Source organism: Mus pahari, chromosome 9 (genome assembly GCF_900095145.1).
Source record: "Mus pahari chromosome 9, PAHARI_EIJ_v1.1, whole genome shotgun sequence".
Taxonomy (NCBI): Eukaryota; Metazoa; Chordata; class Mammalia; order Rodentia; family Muridae; genus Mus; species Mus pahari.
Window position 1 is genome coordinate 51,034,703 of NC_034598.1, and position 15,129 is coordinate 51,049,831.

The window sequence follows — 15,129 nt, forward strand, 5'->3', positions numbered from 1 at the left end:
ACAAACCACTTTACCATTCTTAACGAGACAGTTCTTTACTGCCACTTAGACTATCAAAGCACCCTGGAGTTGTTGGTATTGTTCTCATAAACCACAGCTATTGAGAGACGCTGTGGTCTCCCCTGGCCCACAATGGCACCTTTGTGAAGGGGCAGCACAGTGGTCACCCTCTCCTTCAGCCACCGTCTAACACGTCCTGTCAGGCAGCTGTTGGCATGAGGTAACTGGCAAGCCCTTTCCCATTCAGGAGATTCCACCACGTGCGCCATGAAAGCCGGGTAAGTCACCTGCTTGCCTCTCCTGTCCCACTGTGGGCATCAGACCCAGACCCCAGGGGCTCAGAGATCAGAGTGTGATATCCAAGAGGCCATGTTCACTTACAGGTGCTGCAGCTGAGGCAGTTTAAACATCTTGGGAGGGATGGCTGAGATGCGGTTCCTGTTCAGCTTCAGCACCAGGAGTGTGCTCGCCAAATTGTCAAAATACCCTGGCTCCATGGACGAAACTCGGTTGTTGTTGATATACCTATTGAGAGTTTGAAGGTCAGCGGAGGCTTGCTCAGGTTTCTTTGGGAAGTTAAAGTGCTTTCAATCTCCCCACTGCAGAGAATCTCCAGTGACCATAAGTGCACCCTTAAAATTATTAATACTGAGTTCCCCATGAACAAATTAAGGTCTACACATATGGACTGGGATATGGTTCGCTGGCACAGTGCTCGCCCGGTATGTGTGAAGAAAACCTGAGTTCCATATCCAGTACCAGGAAAATAGTAAATAAAGATAAAAAGATTCACACACTGTAGGTTTAATATGAAATGTCTCAGATAGGCTCATGAGTTCCGACACTTATTCTCCAGCAGGTGGCACTCTTTTGGAAGGTTGTAGAATGTTCGGGAGGTAGGGCCTAGCTAGAGGAAGTAGACCACAGAGGGCGGGACTTGGGGTTCTATAATCTGGCCTGACTTCCTGACCACAATGTGACAGGGCTGCCTGCCACTTCTCCCAGCATGCCCTCTCTGCCATGATAAAGCTGTGCCCTCAAACTGTCAATCAGAACAAGACTTCCCTGTCTCAAATGGCTTCTTGTCAGGAATTGGGTAAAGGCAGCAAGTAACTAATACACATATACTAACAGCAAAGACTAACATATCTTTGAAGGCTCAAAGTGTGTGTATATATATATATATATATATATATACATATATACTTTGTTATATATATACTTTGTGTGGAATTTGTTACTAATGCCCTAGTTTGGAGCATTTTTTTTTTTATTTCTGATACAAAATTGTAAGAAAGAAGATTGAACCTATTCAATTTATTCAAGTCCATGAGAAAGTTACATTCCACTCCGCAGCAGTGAAATCGGCTTCCCTGCATCTTGAACACACCCCTGCCCCCAGTTATAATACTCTCACTGTGGGGTAATTTCTACTTACAGATACTTGAGTTGTAAGGGTGGGAAGGCAGTTCTCAGTTCTGAAATATTATTGTTGCTCAGGTCCAAAGTCTCAAGGGACTGAAAGGCTTCCAGCTGTTCAGGGAGGATTTTGTCGATGGCGTTCCCAGCCCTATAATTAAAACACAGTCTCAGCAACTGGTCAACAGTATAATCCAAAGGGAGAAGAAAACACCTACTCCTGACCTGTTCTGCAGAAGTGTGAGAAACTAGTTGGTCCAAACCATATTTCTCAATGACAATCAGCAGCCCCATGGCCATGTATGCTCTGAGGTCATCCTAGAGCAAATGAAGAATGTCCTTACACCAATCTGACAGGATAATAAGCATATATAGTTGCCATGCTTTTAAACACAATTGATGGATTTTTTTTTCTTTCAGATTATTTTTCTATGTCTTCCTGTCTTATTAGATAGTAAATGAAACATCTAGCACAGAGTGGGAACACCAGGCTACACTCCCTCATTCCACATTCCATTTTATATGTGTGTGTGTGTGTGTGTGTGTGTGTGTGTGTGTATTACAATGAGTATTTAAAACACATATATGTACATTCATATATTTAAACTTAGTGTAGTTATTACTATTAGTGGGACAGAGCCGCACATGTGGAGACCAGAAGAGAACTTTGTGGAGTTAAGTGTTTTCCTCCCATTCCTGTGATTGCACAGGCTCTGGGCATCCTGGTCAGCTGGGCAGGCTTTCACTGCAGGCAGACACATTTACCTTCAGAACCACCTGGCCAGCCATCTGACCTCCTCACTCCTAGTCTGATTCTTCTTTTAGAGGGCACTCTCACACAGCAGTGCCAATCCTTACCATCCTTACCATTCGATGGCTGCTTTAGCTCCTGGCTAGAAAGAGGCCCTGTTTTTACAACTAGTTACTAAGTTGACAGAGGCTTCAGTACCAGAGAAAGTGTTACACAGGCATCCCAAAAGAGCTACCACCTGAGCACAGTCCCTAAAGACAGTTGATTAAGAGATACTTGACATTACCAGTCTCCACAACAGATCAAAGGAGACCACAATGGGAGTCGCCAGCTACACATATGTATGTAAATACACACACACACACACACACACACACACACACACACACACACACACACACAGATTATATGTCACTGAGCAGGAAGGCACACACTTCTAATGTCACCACTCAGGATGCAGTGGCAGATGTTCTGGGTCAGCCCAGCTACATAAGAAGACTATGTCTCTAACAACAACAACAACAACAGCAACAGCAACAACAAAGAATTCCTTGATTATAATATCCATATGTCAAGAGAGCAATAGCCAATGTACCTGACAGCATCAAATGAGACCGAACATTTCTACCATTTTTCTGCTGTATTTCAAATGGGGAAATGACCAGCCAAATTCTTACAAATGGGCATAGGTACTAGAGGTATTTAGTACTATTACTATTTAAAACTATACTAATTAGTTCTACATGAAAATCTTATTAGAGAGCAGGAGTGAACTGAACTTGTAAGCCAGCTCAACTGTCACATAAGTTCAGGTAGCATGGACCTTTTTTTCCCATTAATGTTTATTCACTTTACACCCCTATTGCTGTCCCCCCTCCTCTGGGTGCTCCTTCCCATGCTCCATCCCCCCTTCTCACCTTTCCTTTCTCTGCTGAGAGGGTGGAGGTCCCCACTGGACATCCACCCCTCCCCCAATTCTGTCACATCAAGTTACTGCAGGACTAGGTACATCATCTCCCCTGAGCCCCTACAAGGCAGATGAGTTAGGGGAAGAGGATCCACAGATAGGCAACAGCTCTAGGGATAGCCCCTGTTCCAGTTGCTGGGGAACCCACAACAGACCATAATGAACATCTGCTACACATGTGCAGGGAGGGAGGCCTCCATCCAGCCATGTATGGTCTTTGGTTGATGACTCAGACTCTGACATCCCCAAGGTCCAGGTTAGTTAACTTTATTGGTCTTTCCTATCCCCTTCAGGGACTTCAGTCCTTCCCCCAGTTCTTCCATAAGAGTCCCCAAGCTCTGTCCAATGTTTGGCTGTGGGTCTCTGCATCTGCTTAAGTCAGCTGTTGGGTAGTAGCATGGACTTTTTAGACCATGGCACAGCAGAAGAAACCATGTTAAGTTAAAAAGCTGGGAACAACTGTAACAAGGGTTTCTCTTTATACCCTAAGGAAGAGTCACAAGATCTGGTCCTTAGAAACAGCCCCCATGTATGTATGTAACTCAGACATGTCTCTCCATCTCAGAAGTTAGGTATACCATTCTTATGGGATCCCAAATTTTACAGTGCATCTTACTATAACATGCACACCACCCTCTTCCATATTGCAAACTCCTTTGAGGCAGAAATTCATGTTCATGCCACTGTGTTAGAATGGAACGAAGCCAGAAAAACTGGGGCACACAATAGGTGTCAACAACTCTGTCAAACATGGTTCACACATTACACCATCCACTCACAAAGTAATTTCTCTCTTTCAAATATAAAGTTGGGAAACTGGGGCTTTTTGCATAACCAGTCCAACCACTTCTGAGCCACCTCACATAGCAAGTCTGGGTTGGTCCCAGTGGATCTTGGGTTTCTTTTACAGAACACAAAGCATCAGCGATATTCTGGCAATTAATCCAGCAATCCCCACTGTATACATTCCTTCAAAAAGATCTGCTACTTCTTACCTTGACAAAAAAAAAAAAAAAAAAAAAAAAAGTTCAAGGTCTATTTTCAAACTGATGTAGCAATCCAACTGGCTCACTGATCCACCATCACAGGGATAACCAGGGCCCCTTGCAATCTGTGCTTGCACTTTTCTCCTGGAGGAGACAGACTTCTAGGGATCTGTGTGCTCTGTACCCACTACAGTTAGAAGGTTGCCTTCCTGAGACTGCAAAGACCAGGTGGGGATTTCTCCACGACAGTAAGGAGAGAACTCCAGAGACACGGGCTCTAAACAACACTCTAAAGCCTCTCACACCGAAGTCAAGACCCTTAGTCTAGTTCCTTTAAGGAGTTTAGGGTTGTCGTTTGTTTGATCTTTAAGAGACTCAAATTATCAGAGAATGTAACTCCACCAAAGGGGGAGGGAGGGAAGGAGGGAGGGAGGAAGGGAGAGAGAGACAGACAGACAGAGACAGAGAGACAGACAGAGAGACAAGAAAAGAAAAAATCCTACACAGGGTAACAAAGAAACAAGCTGAGATAATAGTAAAGTTCAAAAAGAAAAAAAAAAAATCAGCAATTCTACATACAAGTCACAGATTACCAAGTTCCTCGGATTCCCATAAAGCCTTACAGACTTTGTTTAGAGTCAATTCATCCATGACCTCTGATTCTGACCATTTCCCACATCTGGATTTGCCAGAGCACAAACTCCTTGATCTAGCTGTGAGGTACAAGCGAGACAATTAGTCCATCTCTAGGTCCCGGAGATGGAGGCAGGCAGGCCAAGCCCAGCCAAGAGGCCTTAGGTCAGGGTATAAGGGATGAACAAAACCACAATTTGGGAGACAGAAATTTTCTCTTAAATACATAGCCCAAAGTTTCTATCGCCAGGACATCCCAGTCACCCAGCAGCTGAACCGCCCAGACCCACCCCGTCTGTCTCACATCTCTCTTCAAGTCTGCACCTGGTTTGGGCCAGGCTGTCTGGGGCTAGACGACCCAAACTTAAACACGATTTTGCAAGAACAGAAAGAAAACAATAGTGTAGTGTTTAGTTGTGTTATTACTAGGAGTTATTTTTTTTTCCTAATAAATGGAGCGCGTTAGCTTTTCGAGGTAAGGAGAGGGAGGCCCAGGTGTCTATCATATTGGTTAAATAAGGCTACGAGTTAGATAACAAGCCACACAATCTCTGGTTTATATATTCGTTTGTTTATAAGGTAATTATGAACAAGGTATTAAAACTGCCAATTACTTGAGTGACGAATAAAATTTTCCTTGCAGTAAAAGTATGGCCCAGCCAAAGCCAGCAATTTCCTGAACTGCACAGCTCCTAAATTGCAGTGTGAAAGTGCCCCGCTCGAGATGGAGTGTGCACACTGCGCTCTTTGTCAGTCTCACTGCCCAGCACAAAAATCCCTTACAACCGCCAGGATAATAGCCCCTGTATCACAACATTTAAATCTGCCCTAATGGAACTGAATCAAATCCAAATTCGAGTTTCTTATTACCTTAGACTAACTGGCGAATTACCACCTGATAGGTACCAGTTTAAAATGAAAACAAACAAATACATATTAAAAAAAAAAAACACTTGCTTTATATCATGAAAGAGGGTTTGAAAAAGAGAGAAGTAACTGCATTAAAAAAAAAAAAAAAAAGGAAAAAAAATCTCTCATCACCTGAAACTCTCAAAATAAATGTAATTCAGTGATTGGGTCCTAAACAACTGCTTGCAGAAGACAAAGATCCAATTCAGGCACAGTTTTAGCTTTTCTCCAAATAGGGATAAATGCCAAAATTCATCAACACATCGAAAAGCACCACAGCTGATTCATACTGTGGCAGAATGTGCACAGTGCTTGATTAAAAACAAACTCCTTATCCATCATTAACATTACATGTACATGGCATCTTTCCATTGCCCAAATAACGAGGCCTGGAGGGTGTTCCAGCCCCGCACAAACCCGTCCGAGACTCGGAATATTTAGTCCTCCGCTTGTTGATGGTACAGAGAGTTCCACGGTCAAATCACTGCTGAGGTGACTTATAATTAGTCCCTTCAAGACAAACAGACCTCTGGGGCATGGCTGGTGTGAGCCTAAGACAGTTGCTTCCTTCCAGCTTCCAAAGAGGCCACAGAACAAACAATAGCCTCGGGTATTTCAACCTTGGCTCCCGATGCCCAAAAACAATGGCTTCATTTTTGTCACCAATGCCACCTACCAGGAAACTATGCCAAACACCTTAAGATGAAGAGGCAAATATGGCACACCAATTTTCTCTGATGATATTTACTCTAAGAATGCTGGAGAGAGACCCAACCATGAACAAGATCAAGACACCCTTGACTTCCCTGGAAACTGAGCGACAGACAGAGGTCAGGATTAGGATTGGTTCTCTGAGAAGGAAGAAAGGGACAGGGTGAAACTCAAGCATCAGACACCTCAAAGGCGACCATGACCATGGCGAGGTTGGCAACATTTACCAAGGAAGTCACTGATGAGACTCCAGGGGTGTAGAATCAGCCTGGCAAGCGGGAGGCCAGGCCAGTGTTGGTGTGAGCAGAAGCAGGGTTGCAGGAGAGAACGAAGCAGAGTGAGTTTCTAAGGAAAAGGTGTGTGCTTGACTAGCCAGGATACAGTGCTCACAGATATAGACAGAAAGGCTGACATTCAAGAATGAGATAGCTGGAAGTAAAGAGATGACCCACAGGTTAAAGGCACTTGCTTGTTTTCCAGAGGATGGGAGTTCAGATCCAAGCACCCACAATAAGGGGCCCACCATCCCTTGTAACTGGAGGTCCTCAGATCCAACACCCTATCCTGAGGATGCCTGCACACATGTGACATAAACACACACATATGAACATATACATAAATAAAAATAGTAAATCTTAAATAAAAAAAGAATAGAGTAGCTGAGATGAGCCTAGGCCATGGATCTCCTGTGTGGAGAGTCCTGGGGCTTCTGAGTGATGGGGTGACGTCATTAACAGCTGAGGGGATAGGCGAGAACAGATGTGGGGCACCATGCATGAGGCTTCCAAATCAATAGAGAGGACAAAAGATGACACTGTGATGCCACGGCAATGATCTGCTTAAATGTCATGTTTTGGGGCCACGTACCATGCTTCTTCTGGCTTCTAGAGTCTAGCCAAGGCTTTGTTCCCTCCTGCACACAAGCTGGGGCTCCCCTCTCTACACCTCTGGCCATGGGACCAAGCTCAACTCCAGAGGAGTTTGCATTCAGTCTGTTACTCTCATGTTTGGTGTTGGGTGTGAGGTGCAAGACTCTGTATGCATGTATGAAGCATTGCAGATGGAAACGATCCACGGCAACACTACTTCAGCATGCCCGGGGCTTCTGGGAAAATGGTGGAGCTCACTACCTCCACATACTAGTAATGCACTCCTTTATCCAATGCTCAGAGTAAACCAGGGTGGAATCACAGGAGCACAATACAGCCGAGGCCAGGACGGCGTCTCACTTTCCACTCGCTGTGACCCCCAGGATGTACAACTGTCTCAAAAGCACTCACACACACTGTGAAGTGGGTTGCATTGGTGATTATTTACCTCCAGGGTGAGGAAGGGGACTTTCAGAACGGAATGGTCTCTGTTGGTGAGGAGCGGGAACGGCAGGTTTCTCTCACACCGGAATTCCTGAACCAGCCTTGCTCCTTGATAAGTAAGGAACCTCTGCCAATAGTTTCGGCTGTCTCCTACCTATTGCGCCAGATGAAAGGCAGCTCAAGACCTTACAGGCCGAATGTGTCAGGGCATGCAATCTTGGCTACCTAAGGATGCTATGTGCAGGAGGCACTCTCCTTCGGAGAGGATGGAAAACCACGTTTCAGATGTGGTAGAGTCTCTCTACTTGGAATGCTCCCCCCACACACACACACACTTGTATCCCTCCAGTTCTGTTCTTCTGCTGCCTCTAACAATTACTGAATCTGTGGTCATTCCATGCAAACACCACCATGCAAGCACGTTAAAGATATTGACAGCCTGGCCTAGCTATGGGAAAATACTGATCTCTATATATACTTAGGAGCCACCAGCTTAACACCATATATAAAGAAATCACAAGTTACTAATGAAAACACAACATTGTCCAAAGACATTAAAGGGCACTTGTTTCCAACATTTGTCAAACACACACACACACACACACACACACACACACACACACACCATTTCTACTCCAGTCAAAAAGAAAAAAAAAAGGCTTCCTTGAGCCTTCTTGAAAGCTACTTTGGCGGAATCAACTAATTCCCCATAGGATCCGACTTCTCTTAAAAGAAAAAGTTGGCAGGAGAAATCTGTGTCTCTCACACAGATGAAAATAAACAACAGCCTTTGCTCGCCTCTGTGAACAAGATAACGAGGAAGTTTCATTAAGAGAACACACATGTTTAGACTGGCCCACTAGCACCATGCCGTCACATAAGGGGGCCAACTGTGGAAGCTTCTGGAGAGAGCCATGATTAAGCTAATGCCGCTAACCAGCAAGGGAGCCACGGTGTGGGGAGAAGACTGTCACTTCTTCTCAGCTAAAAGCCAGATCAACATGAGGTATGATTATCTTTTGGACCACAGGCAGGGTAAGGATGGCCACAACACAGTATTCTAACAGCGGCCCCACAATAATCAGGGCTCTGTACGACTGCCAGGTATAACACATGTTAAAATGAAAAACAAAATCTGTGTCAAAAGCCCATTCACACCACATACAACACAGCCCTTCTCTGGTCCCAGGTATATGTTCAAGTTGGTCCTCTGTGCAAACAGGAGTTGACAGCAAATTCCAAAAGAGGATGATGAAGGAGGAAGTTGCCGCAAACTTATTTTAATGTGAAATAACATAGGTGCAATAAAGCCAATTCCAGGGGCCAGAGAGATGGCTCAGCAGCTAAAAGCACTTGCTGTCAGACCTGACAACCTGACCCTGGGCTCTGGGACCCACATGGCAGCTCTGTAGTCCCCAGATTGTTCCCTGACCTCCACACCGGTGCTGTATGTATTCATGAGAAGGACGATCCATGCCTCTGTGCACCAGAAAATGGTCCACACCTCTCTCCGTCCCCCAGGAGGGCAGGAAACCAGACACACCCATGGAGACTTACCTGGAGCAACTGGCTCAAAGTTAAGGCCCTTTGATATAATCATTCAAACGGCAGTGCCTGAGAGGACTTTAATCTCTTCCTGGTTCAATGTTTTGCTCTGCTGTACTTGGTGAACCCGGATGGAAATGGAATACAAAGATCTCGCCCAGCCATCATCAGCTGGGAAGCGAGAGTTGGATGACAAGCACTGTGAATGGCCAGGTTTGCTATGGAGGGTTCAGAAAAGAACTGCAGCGTCTGGCCCCAGAGACCTCTTGTGTCCCTGAACCCCTGACCCTTCCTGGTATCAGTTTATGCTCTCGTTTTCCCCATGCCTCATCTCCCATTAGCTTCTCCGTGTTTGTGCGCTGTCCAGACAGGAAGTGGCTGTCCTTCAGGACTGGGAAGGTTTGGTGCTCATTGATGGAGTGTTAGAAGCCAGGCCCCTTCACCCAGTGTTGCTCAAACCTGAGCCCACATCCGAGCTGGAAGAGGGTATTCTTGAGGCAGGGTTGTAGACTGCTGTATCACTGGGGGTCTATTCAGTGTGAGTGTGTGTGTGTGTGTGTGTGTGTGTGCGCGCAGGGGAAGACAGACCTAAGAGTCTGTGTTTCTACCACGTTGTCTGGAGGGTCCTGCTGCTAGGAATCCTGAGGCAGGATCACTGCCAGTCATCCTGAGAGGCCTTCCTTCAAGCTCCCCTCCTCACAGAGCTTCTTGACATGGTCTCAACATGTTGAAATTTCACAGCAATGTCCCCCTAGAAGCCTTTTGCCTTTTTCACTATGGTGGCAGACAGTGGGCCCATGTGCTGGCACACAGTAGGCCCTAGCAACTATGTTGCTTCTTGGTTCTAAGATTGGTTTTTTTCTTGCCCGTATGTTTGGGAATCTTTTTCCTTAAACTTCTACGGATGTCTTTTGGTGGAATCCAATGCCCAGAGGAGCCTGCTTTCTGGGGCAGTATTTCCAACCTCCTCAGTTCTCCAGCCTGTTCCACACTCCCCACCCCTTTGTCCTTTGTTTCTCTCTGGGAGAATTTTTCATCCTCCCAGCACGTTTATTTCTTTGTTAAAATGACTTGGTACTCTTAAGTCCAATTTTACAACCTGGTGAACATCGGACTTTTCGCCTCCTGAATACCCTACGCGTGCACGTTCTCACTGGGTCCTTCTGCTCGGGTGGGTTGAGCATCTCATCTTTTGGCACCACTGCGAGATTGGCTCTGTCTCTCCCTCTAACGTCTCCAAATCCCTTGCTATTCACTCACATTTTCTAAATAAGTGCTTAAGAGAAAAAGAAAGAAAAGATCTTACTGAAGCCAGGCAGGGTAGCAGGCACATGTCATCCTAGCATTCAGGAGTCTGAGACAGACAGATATGGAGTTCAAAAGCCATCCTGAGCTATTTAGCAAGAACTTATCTCAAAACCCCAAAACCAAACCAAACCAAACTAAAACAGAACAAAACAAAACAAGCAAGCAAACAAACAAAAGAGTTGAAAAGGGGCAGGGTGTAGCTGAAGCTAAGGTGGTGGAACTCTTGCCTTGCAAGCACAGATCTCTGCATGTGGTCTCCAGGCTCACATACACAAAGCACAGAGGCACCCTCCATTAATCCCGGTTCTTAGAAGAAAGCAGGACGATGAGAAGTTCCAAGTCATCCCCTGATTTCTAGGGAGGGCACTGAGGGCTACATGAGAGCCTGCCTCCTGAAGTAAGTAGGGAATATAAGTTTCTAAAGACTTCAGGTAGGCATGTTGTTGAACGGTAAGCATCCACATAGGTGACACAGAGGAGTGATCTTCTGCTGGGTGCCGCCCCCCACCCCCACCCCAGAGATGCTCTTAGCAATCCTCAGGCTGGAGGCTATGGGTATAAGCATGGTTGCCACCTGAGAAAGCTAATGGAAATAAGAGGAGAGGATGTACCCTGAGCATCATGTCGGACTCTCTTTCCCAGACTGAGGCAAAGCCCTCCATCCCACCCAAACTCCACAAACTCTGCTCAAGTTGTTCTGGACATAAACTTGCAATCCCGTGTGTCAGAGGCAGGGCAGTCATTGGGCTTTGAGCCGGGAATGAGAATCCGGGTGTCAGGTTACTTCTTATAAAAGAGTTGTAGCTAATTGTCTTTTCAATCCTATGAGGCACTTCCACCTTTATAGGTTTTCAATCTCTGAAATATCCTAAGGATCAGCAGCATATGCACATGTGTATGCAAATACATGAACACACCTGAGCCCATACACATATGCACATACATGCCCATGCACACATACACACATATGAACACACATGAGTGTACACATGTGCACACATGCACACAAACGCACATGTTCATACACATACACAAGAACACACACATGTGCACACATGCCCATGCACACATACACAAGAACACACACATGTGCACACATGTCCATGCACACATACACATACACACATGAACACATGCGCATGTACACATGTGCGCACACACACTCACACACTCTCACACACACACACACATATACGCACATACACACACACAGTAGCTCTCACTTTCTCTCTCCCTAAGTTTATGATTTATCCACTTGCTTGCAAACTTTTGTGATATTTTCATTTGGCCTGTTATCTTCTCTTCATTCCTGTTGGTATTTACTTTGATTGTTTTCTTTTCTTTCTTTCTTTTTACTCCTTTTATTCTTAGGTGGCTACACAAGAGAACAGAGCAGGATAAATGTGCTCAGTGTAACATGTGTAATACACGTCTTCTGCAGTAACTCAATCAGTAATACGATATTTACAATGCCCTTATCAGTGAGCAAAAGACAGACTTTTAACTCCGCTTCTCACATATAAGTAAACTGTTTTATTAGCTGATGCAGGGACTGTCACTTAATAAAAAAATAAAAATAAATAAAAAAACAAGCGAATATCACTGTTTGAAACCACAAGCAAATAACCAGACGTCATAGAGAGATTCGATGTGCATGTATCCGCCAAGCTAAATTAATTCTATTTTATTTTCTGATTTGGTTCACAGAGCAAGAGGCAGCGTATCCTGTTATCTTGATCTCAGCAGTTTCTCTGAGCAGACACAGAAAATATGGTGTCTGTAGTCCCATAGGCAGGCATGCTCACACCGCTATTCTGCATGCGCACTGACAATAAGCTTAGGGATACCTAACACAACACAGGCCTCCTGGGCAGGACTGGCCAAGCCTATAAGTCATGGAAGAAAGGGACATGAGAATTTAAGACTAGACATGGAAGGAGCCATGTGACAGATAGACATGTACATATATACATACACATATATGTGCATTTATGTGTATGTGTGTATTAATTTTGACTATTCTACATTGCATTTCTTTGCTACAAAACAATGTAAACAGGCTCATACATAACAAATTTGACAGTTCACGAATAAATACCAAATTTTCCCTGTGCTTTAAGGTACCTGAAGCGTGGCTATTCCCTTAAAAGGGCATTCAACCTTCCTCTATGGGGCACTCTGTCTTCTGGCTGAAGCCAAAGAAGGGAATGAGACAGCCAGGCAGGTGGTACTAGGTGCTAGAAAGGAGGCGTTTGTATTTACAATTGCCTTCCCTTTCATGTTTTGAATTTCGTGCTTAAGCAACTTTCATGGGAGAAGAAAGAAGAGGAGCTGTAGATTACAACACTGCCTCTTTGTTTTGGTCTCCAACAAACAAGAGTCCTGAACCACTGGTCCTCGGAAGCCATCACAGAAGCTGAAGTAAGAAAAAGAAGAGGCAAAAGTAACCAGACCAGAGTAGAGCCGCATGTTGGATCTTGCCCTCCAACCATCCAAAGCTCACTGGCTGGAGCTTCGTTCTGTCTGTCTTGGCAGAACCAGCCTCACTTGGCATGGAGATGCTTCCTGGTAGAAGCTGTCCCACTGCTTCAAAGCAGCTCTTGAAATGGCTAACCCAGAGTGGGGAAGAATGAGGGAAGGGGGCAGGCTATGGCAGCCCAGAAGTGTTGTAGAAAACATTCTGTTGGACACACTCAAGGGAACGGAAGTTGACTTTAGGGACTTCACAAAAGACCTCCTGGGGAAAGACTGTCCAATAGAAATTCTAAGAGATGGAAGGCCAGAAAAGCTAACTGTGTGGTTAACTAGGAGCAAGCCATACTGGATTCCAGAATAGCCAAGACTATGTAGTGACACCCTATCTCAAAACAAACAAGCAAACAAATGCCCACAAGGGTGGTGCCAAGGCTGAGGCACAGGAATGGCGGGCAGCAGAGAGACCATGCTGCACAGGGCAAAGCGGGAATGACACAGCCCATCCTTGGACCTAAGGGATGGCTCCAGAGTGTCCCATTTGAAGAGAGCTTGCAGAACACTGTATATCATGACAAAGATTCCGAGCTTGACCTACCACGCTGTGGAAAGACTCTGAAAGCCCTTAAAAGCCTGTGCCGATGGAAAAACAACAAACAAACAAACAAACAAAAAACACACATTCCAAATCAGTCATTCTAAGCAGAGAATTGAAAACCCAGTAAGTCTGTAATCTGCGGACAGGTTAGTTCAATGAGCAAAAGCAAGTGTAAACTTACACTGTGGTTACCGATACAGCTCTGTGCACAGTAAATTCTTCTATGTGCAAGCTGTATATAGACCCTTTAAAGTCCAATGGAAGAGTTGCTCGTAAGGTATGCACGAGAGAAGAGTGGAGGTCCCTAAGGCAAGACTCCCCTCACAGGAAGACACCAGTTTGTATATTGGCAGGATGCACGGGCTTGAGAGGAATTTTACAGTTGAGTTGGTCAAATTCCATCATCTCCTCTGCAGCCAGATGTGGGCAAGCACTGGGTATGGTTTATGCCCACCTAATCAAAACAAAGCTTGCTGGCTTGACTCCCCTTAGAAACCTATGTTTTACTTTCAGCTACAGTTGATCCTCAAGTCTCTTAATACGACAAACTAGCGACCTCTCTTCAAATATTGACTTAATGAAGGTTTTGGTTAAAACAACTATTTGTGTCTTTACCACCTAGTTATGAAATTATTCAGGTATGTTACTTGTTGAAATTTTTACAATGCTTCGCCTTCAGTACGTGACTTGATTTCTGAGTACCAAACCTACTAAAATCACTACTATTTTATTAAATATTTAAAAACTATGAAGTAAACTTGATGAAGTCTTCAGATAAACTCAGCATCAGCCAAAGTACCTCAAGTGAATCCCAGACTAATCCAGGGGTCTGGTTTTCGGGACGCGTGAGAATGTATAGTTAATATGAGCTGTATTCATCATATAAATAACAGAAATATATTTCTCCAGACATAAGATAGCATGACATCTCACCAAAAATATATGTGGAAAGATTCTAAGATAAAAAATGCATTTAACCAACCTAACCTAATAACTACTCAAGCTTAGGCTAAACCTGTCTTAAACATGCTCAAACATATTCACCTATAGACAGACAAAAATCATCTAACAGAAAACCTATTTTACAACTAGGTGTGCCTCATGTAACTTATATACTAAAAGCAGAGAGCAGGATTGTTGTTGGGTCCTGCTTAAACCACTGACCAGTCTAAATACTGAGCTGAAACACTGTAAGCTGGGGAGAACCTGTACTTCAGTCTCATTTTGCTCCATCCTGGGCACAATGCAGAAGCCAACACTGTGTGTCATTCCCAGAGAAGAAAAACCTCCGTATGTGTCTCTAACATACCTCAGGGCTTGGAATACAGAACGACCACACAATGTGTGGGTGACAGGTATGTCACAACTGTTGGTTCTCAAGGCCACATATGACACTTGATTTTGAAAATGAACAGTACATTAACGATCTAAAAGGAGAGAGAGAGAGAGAGAGAGAGAGAGAGAGAGAGAGAGAGAGATGAAGTGAAGGAGGAAGAGGAGGAGGAGAAGGAGGAGGA

At 44.7% G+C, this 15,129-nt stretch overlaps 1 protein-coding gene across 1 annotated transcript in view; it reads right to left on the minus strand.

The window, feature by feature from the left end:
• Lrig3 (leucine rich repeats and immunoglobulin like domains 3) overlaps window positions 1-15,129 on the minus strand; it is a 47,926-nt gene that overhangs the window by 18,636 nt on the left and 14,161 nt on the right. The window contains exons 4-5 of the mRNA XM_021204599.1: window positions 1,439-1,570; window positions 382-525 (exon numbers count right to left, since the gene is read on the minus strand). Of these exons, the coding sequence (XP_021060258.1) occupies window positions 382-525; window positions 1,439-1,570 (276 nt within the window). The remainder of the gene's footprint in view (window positions 1-381; window positions 526-1,438; window positions 1,571-15,129) is intronic.